Below are 11,872 nucleotides of genomic sequence, written 5' to 3' on the forward strand. Positions count from 1 at the left end.
CATCCTGGTAACACTATTGGATGCGGCCCACTCTGTAATTGTTACAAGAAGTTGTAAGGTGCTACAAACGATGTGATCCACAAATCATTCATGTTGAGACATGAGAGTGGGGGCATCCTATGCAATGAGTTTGCATATAGACTGGATCATGAAAATAGTCACTTTTCTTTATAACGACCGTTTACTGTTAAAACTGACTATTTCATTTATTATGTAACCTAGGTTAACTCAATTTTAATCTTGAGCTAGCTATGGACTCCTGTTTATTCGGAATTATCCTTTGATCTGCAAACGGTGAGAGTAGTCCAACAATATTGCTCAATAAGCTTACCATTTTGCGGATGAGACCGGATGAATAGCTGAGGACATAGCCTTGCAAGATGGAATTCACTCCTACCCTATTTAGGGCTAGTAGATAGGTTGTTTTCTTAAGTATTGACTCCAGGTCTTGAACAATCGGGACCCTGCCTTCTCATGATAGAGAAATGATTTGATTCATAGAGATTATGAATCAGAATTGTTCATTAGAGGATCAATAGGAACTTAAGGAACAAGATGTAGTCACAGGGGTAAAACGGTATTTTTGACCTAGCTGTGATTACGAACAACCTGTGAAGGACCGACTTACTAATTATGGTTATTAAGTAGGAATAATATATCTACAATGAGGGGAGTTCAATTATGGGCTATAGTGGAGTGTCCTATTAGTTAACAAATGGGGGGGTTAAATTGGACTAATGAGTTTAGCCGATTAATCTCGAATCGTTGGAGCCCATGATCTGTAAGTCCGCGAGGTCCCCTACTAGCTCGTAAATGGATAAGCTTTAGGATAGCTTGAGAAATTAATTTGAAATGTTCAAATTAAATGGAACAAGAGAATAAATATTTAAATATGATTTAAATATATAAAGATGGTTATTGTGCAAAAATTAATTTACTATTTGATATTAGATTAATTAATTTTTTAAAAAAATTAATTTAAGAAAATCAAATTTTGAATTAAAATGAGTTTAAATCATTTTTGGTTTTAAAAAAGAAAGAATGAAAAATCGTTTGCATGTTGCACAAAAATGGAAAATGGGTTTTTTCCATTATCATCATCTTTATGCTCACACAAAAAACATTATCTTCTTTGCTTTGATTCTCCAAGCATGAGCTGCAAGCCATGCACTCCATATCTTTTCATGTTCATCTATTATATATAAAGAAGAGTGGAGTTATTGGAGAAGAAGATAATAGAGAATTTCGAGAGAATTTTTTCTGAAGAAGAAGCTGTCTTCTTCAGTCAGGCTGTTGTGAGTTTCTCTGGTTTCTTCACATATTCAAGCTGTTCTTGAGTCCCACAACTCTACCTAAAGCTCCAAGAGCATAGTAGGGAAGGCTTTGAGGTGGTTCACATTGATAACAAGTGAAGACAGCAGCTGAACAGGCGTTTTCTTGGAGAGTTCATCAAAGGTATGTTCAGAGAACCCACTTTTTGAGAAGAATATACTTTAGTTTTTGCTAAAATTAGTGAATTAGAAAACTTATGGATCCTTGATACTTCCGTTGCATGCTGTTTTACTCTTTCATTTCACAACCCTTCATTCAATGTGCATTCAACACACCACCAACATTCTACTAAAACATTTTTTCCCAATTAACATTCTGAAGAGAATGGAACGTCTCTCTCTTATTATTCGCTTTCTGTCGTTGAATTCCCCACAAAATTCTCTCATTGTTCTCTCGTAGCTTTCTCTCAGAGTTTCAGCCCAACATCTTCGAATTCTCTGGTAGCTTTCTCTCATAGCTTTCATCGTCGGATTTAGTCCACATTTCTTCTTCCTTCAACAGTTTCTTCAGCCCTTCATTCAGTGTATGATTTCTTCTCTCATATCATTTTCATAATAAATGTCGTTTAGCATTAAATTACTACACGATTGTTTATAATTTACTAAACGATCGAGTAGTAAATTGTACACAATTGTTTAGTAAATTATAAACGATCGTTTAGTAATTTACTATGTGATCGTTTAGTATTAACCAAACAATCACATAACAAAACCTAAACAATCGCTTAGTATTAGACAAACGATCGCATAATGGATATCTAAACAATCATGAAACAGTTAGTTAAACGATCACTTAGTATTCTCTACACGATCACTTAGTAATATCTATCTGATCGCTTAGTAATATCTAAATACTCGCTTAAAGTATTCGTAGAGACGTGTTCACTGTGTGGTCTGAAAACTTTTTAAAAATTGGGGGTAATTTTGAATTTTTGCATGGGAAAGAGGTCAGTGGTAGAAAAGTTTTTAGGTTTTGGGTCATTTCGTGAAATTTTCCCAAACTATCCTCCATATATTCCAAAATATTTTCTATATTTGTCTACTAAATAAATTAATAGACATCATTTCAATTACTTCTCCATAATTACTTCTCCAGAAAAATAAATAAATAAATAAAATAAAGCTTGTGAATTAAACTAGTCAATGTGCTATTTTTCACTTAAAAATAGGAAGATTGGTTCCCTCTATCCTTTCTAAACTAATCGAAGAACAAAATATACCTCAATTTAAGTTGGGTTTAAATTGGTTATAAATTTATGACATCAAATTCTTATATTCTTGATAAATATGACATTTAGAAAAATATAAAAAAAAAATATTAAATATATTATAAAGTTTAATAGACAATCTCAACGTATTCGAAATACCAATAACCTTTGTTCGAAAGAGAAAAAATAGTTTTAGTTGTCGTTGATATAATCTAAAAGTTAATAGTTTGATCTCTCATGATCATAATTGAAGAAAAAAAAATCTGGATGAATTACTCAGAATTCTTCCCAACGAAGTTGTCTAATGACCCGTTAAAATCTGGTACTAAAAAAATGACCTGTTAAATTCTGATTTAAAAAATATGTTATTTCTTAATTAATTTTTTTTAAAAAAAATTATAAGATTAATTTATTTTTTTATTTAAATTATTATTCTAAAATAAAAAAGAAAATGGGACTCACTACATCCCCATCAGCTTTAGCCGAGCGGCAGCTTAACTCACAACTGAAGAAACCGATAACCACCACCTCCACCACCGCCACCACGTCCACTCTTTCTCGCCCCAAAAAAATGCAATCCTCTCCGGCGCCGCCGTTTGCCGCCCCCTCCCCCGCCGCCGTCGCCCTCAAAGACTCCAAAACCACTCTCTCCATCATCCTCGCCACCGCCCTCTTCTCCCTTATTTTCTTCCTCTCCATCTCCTCCTCCGCCCACTTCTCCTCCGCCGCCCTCCCACGCCGCCCCAAACCCGACCCTTTCCTCTTCCCCACCCGCCAGGCCCATCGGACTGTCTTCCATAGCAGCAATGCTTCTTCCGATCCCACTCCCCCTTCTATCGCTTATCTCATTTCCGGATCCAATGGCGATTTCGATCGGATTCTTCGCCTTCTTCTCGCCGTTTATCATCCTAGGAACCACTACCTTCTTCACCTTGATCTCTCCGCTCCTCAAACGGAGCGCGATTCTCTTGCCCTCGCCGTCGAATCTGTTCCCATTTTCAGAGCTGCTCAGAATGTCGATGTAATTGGTAAGGCTGATTTTGTGTATCTCAAAGGCTCCTCCGCAATTTCTTCGACGCTTCACGGTGCTTCGCTGCTCCTCCACTTGTCGCCGAATTGGGATTGGTTTATTCGTCTCTCCGCCGATGATTACCCACTTGTCACGCAAGACGGTATGTTTTCTGGAAATTTTCATCTGGTATGGACTTTTCCCCCTTTTTTGAGGATGTTGTTTATTGAGTGTTATTCTGTGGGTTCTTTAGATCTTCTTCACATTCTGTCATTTCTGCCTAAGGATATGAACTTCGTAACGCATTCGAGTTACATTGGGTGGAGAGAGTAAGATCATCACTCTTTCAAAATTCAATGCTTTCTTAAGTTGTAACGTATTTTTTCTGAACTGCCAACTCTTGTTCTTGTGTGTTGATGAAAGGGCTAGGAAATTGAAGCCAATAATTGTTGATCCTGGGCTTTATCTTTCTGAGAAAACTGCCATGTTCTATGCCACCCAGAAGAGGGAATTGCCTAATGCGTTTCACTTGTTTTCAGGTAGGCCTTCATCTTTCCTAACCTTTTGAATGATTGCTTGCATCTTCAGTTTAATGATTATCTGTGGAGCTTCAATAGCTTCTGGATAATGGGTCTACCTTGGGTCTTGGGATGGTGCAATATTAGTTATAAAGTTAAGATATTGCAAACTGTAGATGTTTAGAAGATGGGGCTTCTGGTTTCATTCCAAGAAGTCTATTAAGTTCATTGGTATTGTTTATAAATACTGGATTTGCTCTCAACAACACTCTTATGTACACTATATGTCTATAGTTTTGTATATGGTGGGGGCTCTGTTATTGGGAAGCTGTCTATATGTGATTTTAGTTTTATAGTTTTATGGTGGGGGCTCTGTTATTGACCATAGCTCTTGTTAGGACATAGGTGCTCAACCTAGAGATCGGAGATTCAGGTCTCCCAACCCACATTTCACCCATCATTCTTCATTTGCCAACTTGAACATTGCTCAACAAGTCAAGACATTGTCCTGACTAAGAGATCATAGGTTCATATCTCTACCTCACATGTTGTTGAACACATCGTTCATCTTTTTCTTCTTTTTTTGGTGAATTAAAAACTGTTTTTGTAATTCCTAACCGAAAAATGGTGATTCCCTCGACTTGGAAATGCCATCCTTGTGTGATTCGTTTTCCATTTTGATGCTGTGTATGTATGTGTTTTAGTATCTCAATTAGTATTGCCTGTCTTTCTATCAGAGTGTGTGTGAGTGAGAGGAAGAGATGAACTTGTGGGGTAGTCTATATTTTCATTTGATAGGGAAAGCAAGAGAGAGGGATTTTCTTTGGCAATTGTCTATCTTCTCATATCATGTTATCCAATACTAAGAGATTGAATCCAACATGAATGTTGATGTTCAGTTAAGCATGTAGGTTTGATCTATAATGTTCCCTTAAACTAAACCCTTCTCACACCGGAGATTAACAATTTTTCTGCAGGTTCATCTCTTTCTATTCTAAGTCGAAATGTTGTCGAGTTTTGCATCCTTGGAACGGATAATCTTCCAAGAACTCTATTGATGTACTTCTCGAATACTCAATTTGGCCACTTGAACTATTTTCCAACCGTCCTCTGTAATTCTCGTCAGTTCAACAAGACAATCCTTAATGATAATTTACTATTTGCCATATTTGATAAGCCACCTAAAGAACAACCCCAAGTCCTCGGCCCCTCTGATTTTGATCTCATGATTGAGAGTGGAGCAGCCTTCGCCACAAGATTTAAGTTGAACGACCCCGTCCTCAACCGTATTGATAATGAGATCTTGAATCGCGGTCCCGGACATACTGTGCCTGGTGGGTGGTGCTTGGGGGAGCCTGGAAATGATACATGTCTGGTCTGGGGAGATGCAGATGTAATTAGGCCAGGTTTAGGAGCAAGAAGACTTGAAAAACGAATTGTTGGATTGCTTTCAAATGGTACGTTTAGATTGAACAGGTGTGTAGTTGTTGAATGACTCTTAACAATTGAACATCCCCAAAAGAAAACAGAAGGGGAAAAAATTGATGCAAATCGAGGTAGTGGAATTTGTCATCTTGATTGATTCTTTAGCCCTCAGCGAGCTTTTAGGTCATTTAGTTGTTAACATTAACCGGATGGGTACATATATATATATAACATGTGAAATATTGTAACTCTTGACCGTTGGGTCAGGGACATATATCTAATTAAGCGTTGGTGAAAGGAAATTAAAGTTTACTCATTGAACAAAAGTATCTAGTTTCACAATTTTGTAATTTTTAAAAATTAATTAATCTATTACATATAAGTTTTGAACATTATGTCTAATGGATTTTGAACTTATAATTTTAAGTATAATAATTTGGTTAATTTTAAAAATTTTGAAAACTTAGGACTTGTTTGTTAGAGAATCTAAAAACATAAATTTGAAAATGATGGAGTAAATGAAAGCATAATTGTATTTGTTGTTTTTAGATATGCGTTTGTCAGCAAAATTAAGAAATTGAATTCTTATTTAAAAAATTGTAAACTACTTGTAGTTACCCATTATATACTAGTTGACAATAAACTAATAATAATTTATTTACAAATATGGTGTTATTTTAAAAGATTGTATAATTATTATTTTGTAATATTATGTATTGTATAGGATAAATTAAAACTTTTGTCCCTAGAGGTTTTGTGGCTTTAATTAAAATTTACTCCTATAGTTTGATAAAAGCTTCATAAATAGTTCATATGTAAAGACTATTTGAGAGGATTTAGTTATATCAAATCATAGGAACTAATTTCTAAATTTTAAAGTCATATCATATGAACTAACTTTTAATTTTATCCAAACCATAGGGACCAAATTTAGATCATCATACATGTTTTAATATTTTTAAAAAATTGAATAGAGTTTATAACATAGAGACCATTTCTAAATTTTTTACTAATCCAACCCATAAAATTTTCATATATTTGAATCCAATGTAATTGAAATGAGTCGATAATTCAACTCAAATGGTAGGAATTGGGTTTAGGATCACCCTGCTTATAACCAGCCAAGGAGTTGGGAAGTAAGTGAAATTACTCACTCATCCATCCATTTAATCTTTTTTGTGCGTAAAACACGACAAAGAGAGCAGCGAAAAAGCAACCAGCTAAGTGGTTACAAAGGCCATCAGAAATACAACAGAGGATGTATTTTATGGGCAAAACTCTGAATTTCACAAAGAACCATTTTGAAAACAATTGTTCATGATAATCACACAAAATCATGATTGTGAAGCTAGTGAGCGGTGAATAAGAAGATTAAATGATAATACTTGACTTCCCAAAGAAACATCCAGTAACCTACGTTAAGCCACGTTCTTTCTCTCCTCTCCTCTCCGTGGCTACTAGCATTAGGTCTTCCAATGCATCGGCTTTGCCATAGGGTGTAGAAGAGCTCGATCTTGTGCGATCGAAGAACGTCAGAAAACTCCAAAAAAAGTTGCTATTGCAAAAATTAAGAAGAGTACGCCGCCCAAGTAGCCGACCTGATAGAAGGTAGAGTGAGTTGTTGCATTAGTGATTAAGGGAAGCAAAGAGAAGTTAATGCATGTTTGGGAGTGATTTTGAAATGGTTGAGATCACTTTTGTCATGCTCAAAATCACTTTGAAACATATCTTTAATTACTCAAAATCAATTTAATATTTTACATCTTTAAATACAATTTGTTTTGAGTGATTAAAATCATGTTTCAAAGTGATTTTAAAAATAATAAAATGATTTTAATCATTTGAGAATCATTCTCAAACATGTCAAACAGGGGACTTACCAGTTTTTCAGAAATGTAGTTGGCAAGAAATGCTCCTCCTAGAATGGCAATGGTAGTTGCAATTAGGTGTCCAGTGATAGCTCCCGTCGCCACACCCCATGGAGACTGTGTGAAGAGGAAATTGAAAGAGATATATGATTAAAACTTGAAATGAAAATGAAAATGAAAATGGAGAGAGAGAGAGAGAGAGAGAGAGAGAGAGAGAGAGAGAGAAGCAGGCTTAAATACAGAAAATCGAACCTGCGCAGCTCCAAGAGCAATGGTTGCAAGCATTGAGCGATCGCCCCATTCCTAATAACAACATAGTATTTCAAACTTCGAGTACTTGCACATGAATCTTTTTTTAATGCAAACACACTCGTTAAAATTCATAAAGAGCTTTAAGTCCTCTCAAGTTGATGAACTAAATATGACATTCATTCAGGTAGAATTTACGAATGTGATGCAAATTGATAGAGAGAAGGCAAGTCTACGATACTCTTTTAATGTAATCGCTCATGAAGTCATTATAGGTTATGAAATTAGTAAACCCTTAGATTTTGGCGATCTTTAACGAACTTCTCCTATCGTGATTTTTACACACGATGTGATTTTAAAGTATTATGTTTTTGTTATTCATTTCTGCTGAAATAGTAATGATTAAAAATTACTTACGGCGAAAAATATAAGGCTGAACGACTTCCAGATGATTTCAAGTGGATTGGAGAGCCGTTTTGAAACCTGATAACAATTATAAAAGGTTTATCATAAGGCAGAATTAGCTACAAATGCACTTGCATGTAACGGGTGGACAGGAAGAGCATGTGTGAAACTTTCAGTCCCAGGGTCAGACAAATATGAAATATGCTGATACTACCCAAGACAATTGAGCAAAGAAGCAATAGTTTTTTAGATAGAGACTTTATGAAAACAGAACTCCAAACCTAGAGGAAACTAATAGTTGGGGATCTACCTTTTCTTTAACAAGCTCCTCCGCTTCGACATATTCATCAAGTTCCGGGCCACTCTCATCACCTTGTTTTGGAATACTCGAGGGAAGATCCCATGCATCTTTAATGGACTTGAGACCAAAGAACAATAGAAGAGTTACTGCCGCATATTCCCCAATTGGTAATGCTACATGAATGATAGCAAGTAAATATCGTTAGAATTATGGACCTAAAACTATGCCTATAGCAGTATTATTTATTATGACAGAAAATATCAAATATAAAATTGTACTTTTAATAAAACAAAGTTCACTAGCTTAAACAATAAAGCCAATATAACATTATAAAGCACATATAGATTAAGACTAGTACAATAAAAGGAAAGAAGAGCCAAAGTTATTGTCCTCACAGAAAAATAAGCATGAAAACGAAAAATAAGCATGAAAACGCTATGTTCAAAGAGATTAAAAGCCATCAATGCATTAATACTGATAAAAAAATACAATACAAAGAACCGTTCTCTTAGAACTAGTTAAAGTCAAAATTGAAGTAAATGCTAGAAAAACCAAATAGCTTCAGCTTACTTGTCTGGAACTGGGCAGGTACCGAGTGAAATATCCGTCCAATTATAACTGAGAGGACTGTCATAAGTGAGAGTGCTCCCATAGATCCTAACAGAACCTGTTCAAGAATTCAATACCTGAATAGAATTTTCAATTCCTAACCAAGTGATATGGAACAAAAGAAAACACGGAACAAAATGCAAGAGAGATGTAAGCTGAGAGGGGATATACCAGTCCTTTCTTATATTGCATGGCCAAGAGTGCAGCAATGAAAAACGTCTGTCCAAAAGAGAAGGTATAAGCTGAAGTTGCCTCTGAATTCTAAGAGGGTGAGACTAGAGATGCTAGAAGAGGAAGTTAAGCAATAAAACCCTGTAAACATCTTGAATTTTTTAATATTTTGGTTACTCCACTTGAAATTCTCTAAATTGTAATGTGGTTGAAGAAGGTCAATTTTAAAGCTTCCATGTCTCAGTGGATTGATTGCGTATCTTAGTTATTTAAATTCTTTTATTTATCTATATTTTCTGCCATAAATTATGAGGTTGTATACAATCCTTCTACCAATAGCCAAAATTTAGAATCTGGATAAAATTGGGGTGGTGGGGTGGAGGTTTAATATAGACAAAGTTCCAATGAAAAAAGTCACCTTGTCTCCAATTTCAGAGACAAATATTAATGAGAAGGCAGCAGTGAACCCTGACTTTGCAACTGCAGCCAAGATTGATGAAGGTCCTCCCTTCACAAAGGCAATCAGTGAGAATACTAAACCACATCCAATTAGTACTAGCGCAATAGAAAGAGGATAAGGCAATCCCTTTGGAGATTTCTCACTGCAAAAACATAGAAGATATATAAATGAGTGAGGAAGAAGAAGAGATATTGGTTCCTATGAGAGCCAAATGCGTCTTGGATTCACTATTAAAAAGGAAGGCGGTAAAATCAGTTTTACACAACAAATTCTTGAAGTTGTCGTTGACTACATCAACTCAGTGAAGCAATTAGCATGACTACAGGTCAAATTCACTGTTTACTAAACAAAACTCCGTAAAATATGCAACGGAATAGAAATCCCAGAAACCAGATTAGTTCATTTTAAATGATAATGAATAAATACAATGGAAACTTTAACCATTGCTCCGGAGTAGTAATTGTAAATAAAAGCATATAGTGCATTACCCTAGCCATAGTAACAGAAATCGAATATTCAATACAACATCCATAAGTTTCCTCTTCAACTCAGAAAAATCAAAACAAAAACGAAGTAACTCACGTTTTAGATGAACTGATATCAACAGGTGCACTACTGGAAACAACATGCTGGCCCTCCTTTTCCTCTTCGTGCTTGTATCCATCGGATCCGATACTTACATTCGACGAATGTGCTCTGATTTTACCGTACGTCCCGTTCAATCTCGTCACTCTTCTACGTTTCACTGTAAGCAATACACTCATTACTCACCCAGTATGTTCACAGAACGCACAGAATGCGCATATCAACAAAAGAATCATCCGTAGATTATTTGAAGAGACTCGAACAATCAGTTTCACTTAACTTTGCATAACTAATCTACTTATGATGCAAACTCACAGCATTTGGAAATTGCAAAATCAAAAACCAAAACCAGATAATTACACATAAACAGTGGAAATGCAAGAGAAAATTACGCGATGTCGGTACGGTCTTAGCAAATATACCGCCAGAAGCAGAACGACACGGCAAAGAATCAAGCAAAGGCGAGAAGGGAAGCTTCTTCCCTGTTGAAACGAACGGCGAACGAACCACTAATCCTTCCATATCTCGTTCTCTTTTCCTTCCTATAACGTCATATTCGCCTACTTAAAAACCATAGTTGTCGCCGGCCGGCGGCGGTTGAAGCGGAAAACAGCTCCGAACTGATGTTGAATCTCCGCCAACAAATACGTATCTGAGTTCCGAAGATTGCCACGTCGCAGTTGCAGAGATAAAACGGGATGCTTGTTTCGAACTTGTACAATGAAATATTGATAAAAACTGAAGCCTACGGCGTCGTTTTCGTCTAAGGCCCGGCCCATATATGTGGCTCACACATGGGCTCATCATGTGACTGTTGGGCCTGAGCTTTAGGAACGGCCCAATTACCCTTTTCTTTTGGGCCTGCGAGCCACGTTGAAACTTGGGCTTTTAACTTCAATTTTCGACCCAGTTAGGATTGATATGGAGGAAAAAATAAACCATAGGGTACAGGTGATATATTAATATTTATAGGAAAACCATTTCAAATGACAATGTTGAAAATATTTACAAATAATAGTAAGATATCACAGTGTATCTGCGATAGATCGTGATATACCGCAATATACTACTATCGGATAAACACATATAATAGTCTATCGCGGAGATTGTAATATTTTGTTATTATTTACATTTTCTTGTATTTGAAAATAATTCATGCTTATACATAAATATACATACTACGGTTATACCTTAATGTAAGGTAGTCATGAAAAATGTTTGATAATTTGTTTTTAATGATCTTGGGGAAAATACAACTTTAATATGCATAATTCACGATCAAAATTTGAAAAGTGAATAAAAAAATAGTAATTCTAGAAAAAAATTTATGGTTGAATTATGAAATTGGTGGATCCTATAGTTTAAAGTTAGAAATTAGTTCCTATGGTTAATTGAATCTACCTAAATAATCCTTGTGGTAGAAATATTTATGAGGGATTTATTAAACTATAGGGACTATTTATGAGGTGTTATCAAACCATAAATATTAAATTATAACTTTTAGAAATATAGTGACTAAATCAATAATAATTTATTTTAAAAGGAAAAGAAAAAGGTAATTTGGTATCATTTCTATAATGAATTAGTAAGGTAGAAAGTTATGGGCGTTTAGTGTGACATTCTTTTGAAACTATAGACTAAAGTCATGGGGTAAAGGGCACGCTTTGGAATTCTTTTCTAAATTAGAAATCATGTCATTGGTCATTAGAATATGGGTTGGTAGACAATTTGAC

General features: G+C 35.4%; 2 protein-coding genes across 3 annotated transcripts; one reads left to right on the forward strand and one right to left on the reverse strand.

The window, feature by feature from the left end:
* The first annotated feature begins 2,973 nt into the window (after nucleotides 1-2,973).
* On the forward strand, nucleotides 2,974-5,638 carry LOC120072706 (beta-glucuronosyltransferase GlcAT14A). Its single transcript, XM_039025169.2, has 4 exons — nucleotides 2,974-3,711; nucleotides 3,802-3,877; nucleotides 3,972-4,087; nucleotides 5,044-5,638. The coding sequence occupies exons 1-4, from the start codon at nucleotides 2,991-2,993 to the stop codon at nucleotides 5,559-5,561; spliced, it is 1,431 nt and encodes a 476-aa protein (XP_038881097.2). The 5' UTR covers nucleotides 2,974-2,990; the 3' UTR covers nucleotides 5,562-5,638.
* Nucleotides 5,639-6,754: 1,116 nt separating this feature from the next.
* On the reverse strand, nucleotides 6,755-10,891 carry LOC120087383 (protein PAM71-homolog, chloroplastic). 2 transcript variants are annotated; one of them, XM_039044359.2, is made up of 10 exons: nucleotides 10,562-10,891; nucleotides 10,137-10,299; nucleotides 9,513-9,696; nucleotides 9,095-9,142; nucleotides 8,885-8,981; nucleotides 8,324-8,487; nucleotides 8,026-8,091; nucleotides 7,612-7,662; nucleotides 7,372-7,476; nucleotides 6,755-7,089 (listed from the first exon to the last, which is right to left on the reverse strand). In XM_039044359.2, exons 1-10 carry the CDS (start codon nucleotides 10,659-10,661, stop codon nucleotides 7,024-7,026), a joined length of 1,044 nt encoding a protein of 347 aa, XP_038900287.1. In that variant the 5' UTR covers nucleotides 10,662-10,891; the 3' UTR covers nucleotides 6,755-7,023. The 2 variants fall into 2 exon arrangements, with proteins under 2 accessions (XP_038900287.1, XP_038900282.1); XM_039044354.2 differs by having other exon boundaries at nucleotides 10,532-10,889.
* Between the last annotated feature and the right edge of the window lie 981 nt (nucleotides 10,892-11,872).

Source organism: Benincasa hispida, chromosome 1 (genome assembly GCF_027475165.1).
Source record: "Benincasa hispida cultivar pf3 chromosome 1, pf3_genome.v1.1, whole genome shotgun sequence".
Taxonomy (NCBI): domain Eukaryota; kingdom Viridiplantae; phylum Streptophyta; class Magnoliopsida; order Cucurbitales; family Cucurbitaceae; genus Benincasa; species Benincasa hispida.

Bases quoted from the DNA above. Each gene is read 5' to 3' on its own strand.
- LOC120072706 (XM_039025169.2), top strand. From the start codon at position 2,991: ATGGGACTCACTACATCCCCATCAGCTTTAGCCGAGCGGCAGCTTAAC. The intron at 3,712-3,801 runs GTATGTTTTCTG...TGGGTTCTTTAG, and splicing joins CCCACTTGTCACGCAAGACG to ATCTTCTTCACATTCTGTCA. The intron at 3,878-3,971 runs GTAAGATCATCA...TGTTGATGAAAG, and splicing joins AGTTACATTGGGTGGAGAGA to GGCTAGGAAATTGAAGCCAA.
- LOC120087383 (XM_039044354.2), bottom strand. From the start codon at position 10,661: ATGGAAGGATTAGTGGTTCGTTCGCCGTTCGTTTCAACAGGGAAGAAG. The intron at 8,982-9,094 runs GTATATCCCCTC...ATTCTTGAACAG, and splicing joins TGCAATATAAGAAAGGACTG to GTTCTGTTAGGATCTATGGG. The intron at 8,488-8,884 runs GTAAGCTGAAGC...TCATTCATGTAG, and splicing joins ACCTGCCCAGTTCCAGACAA to CATTACCAATTGGGGAATAT.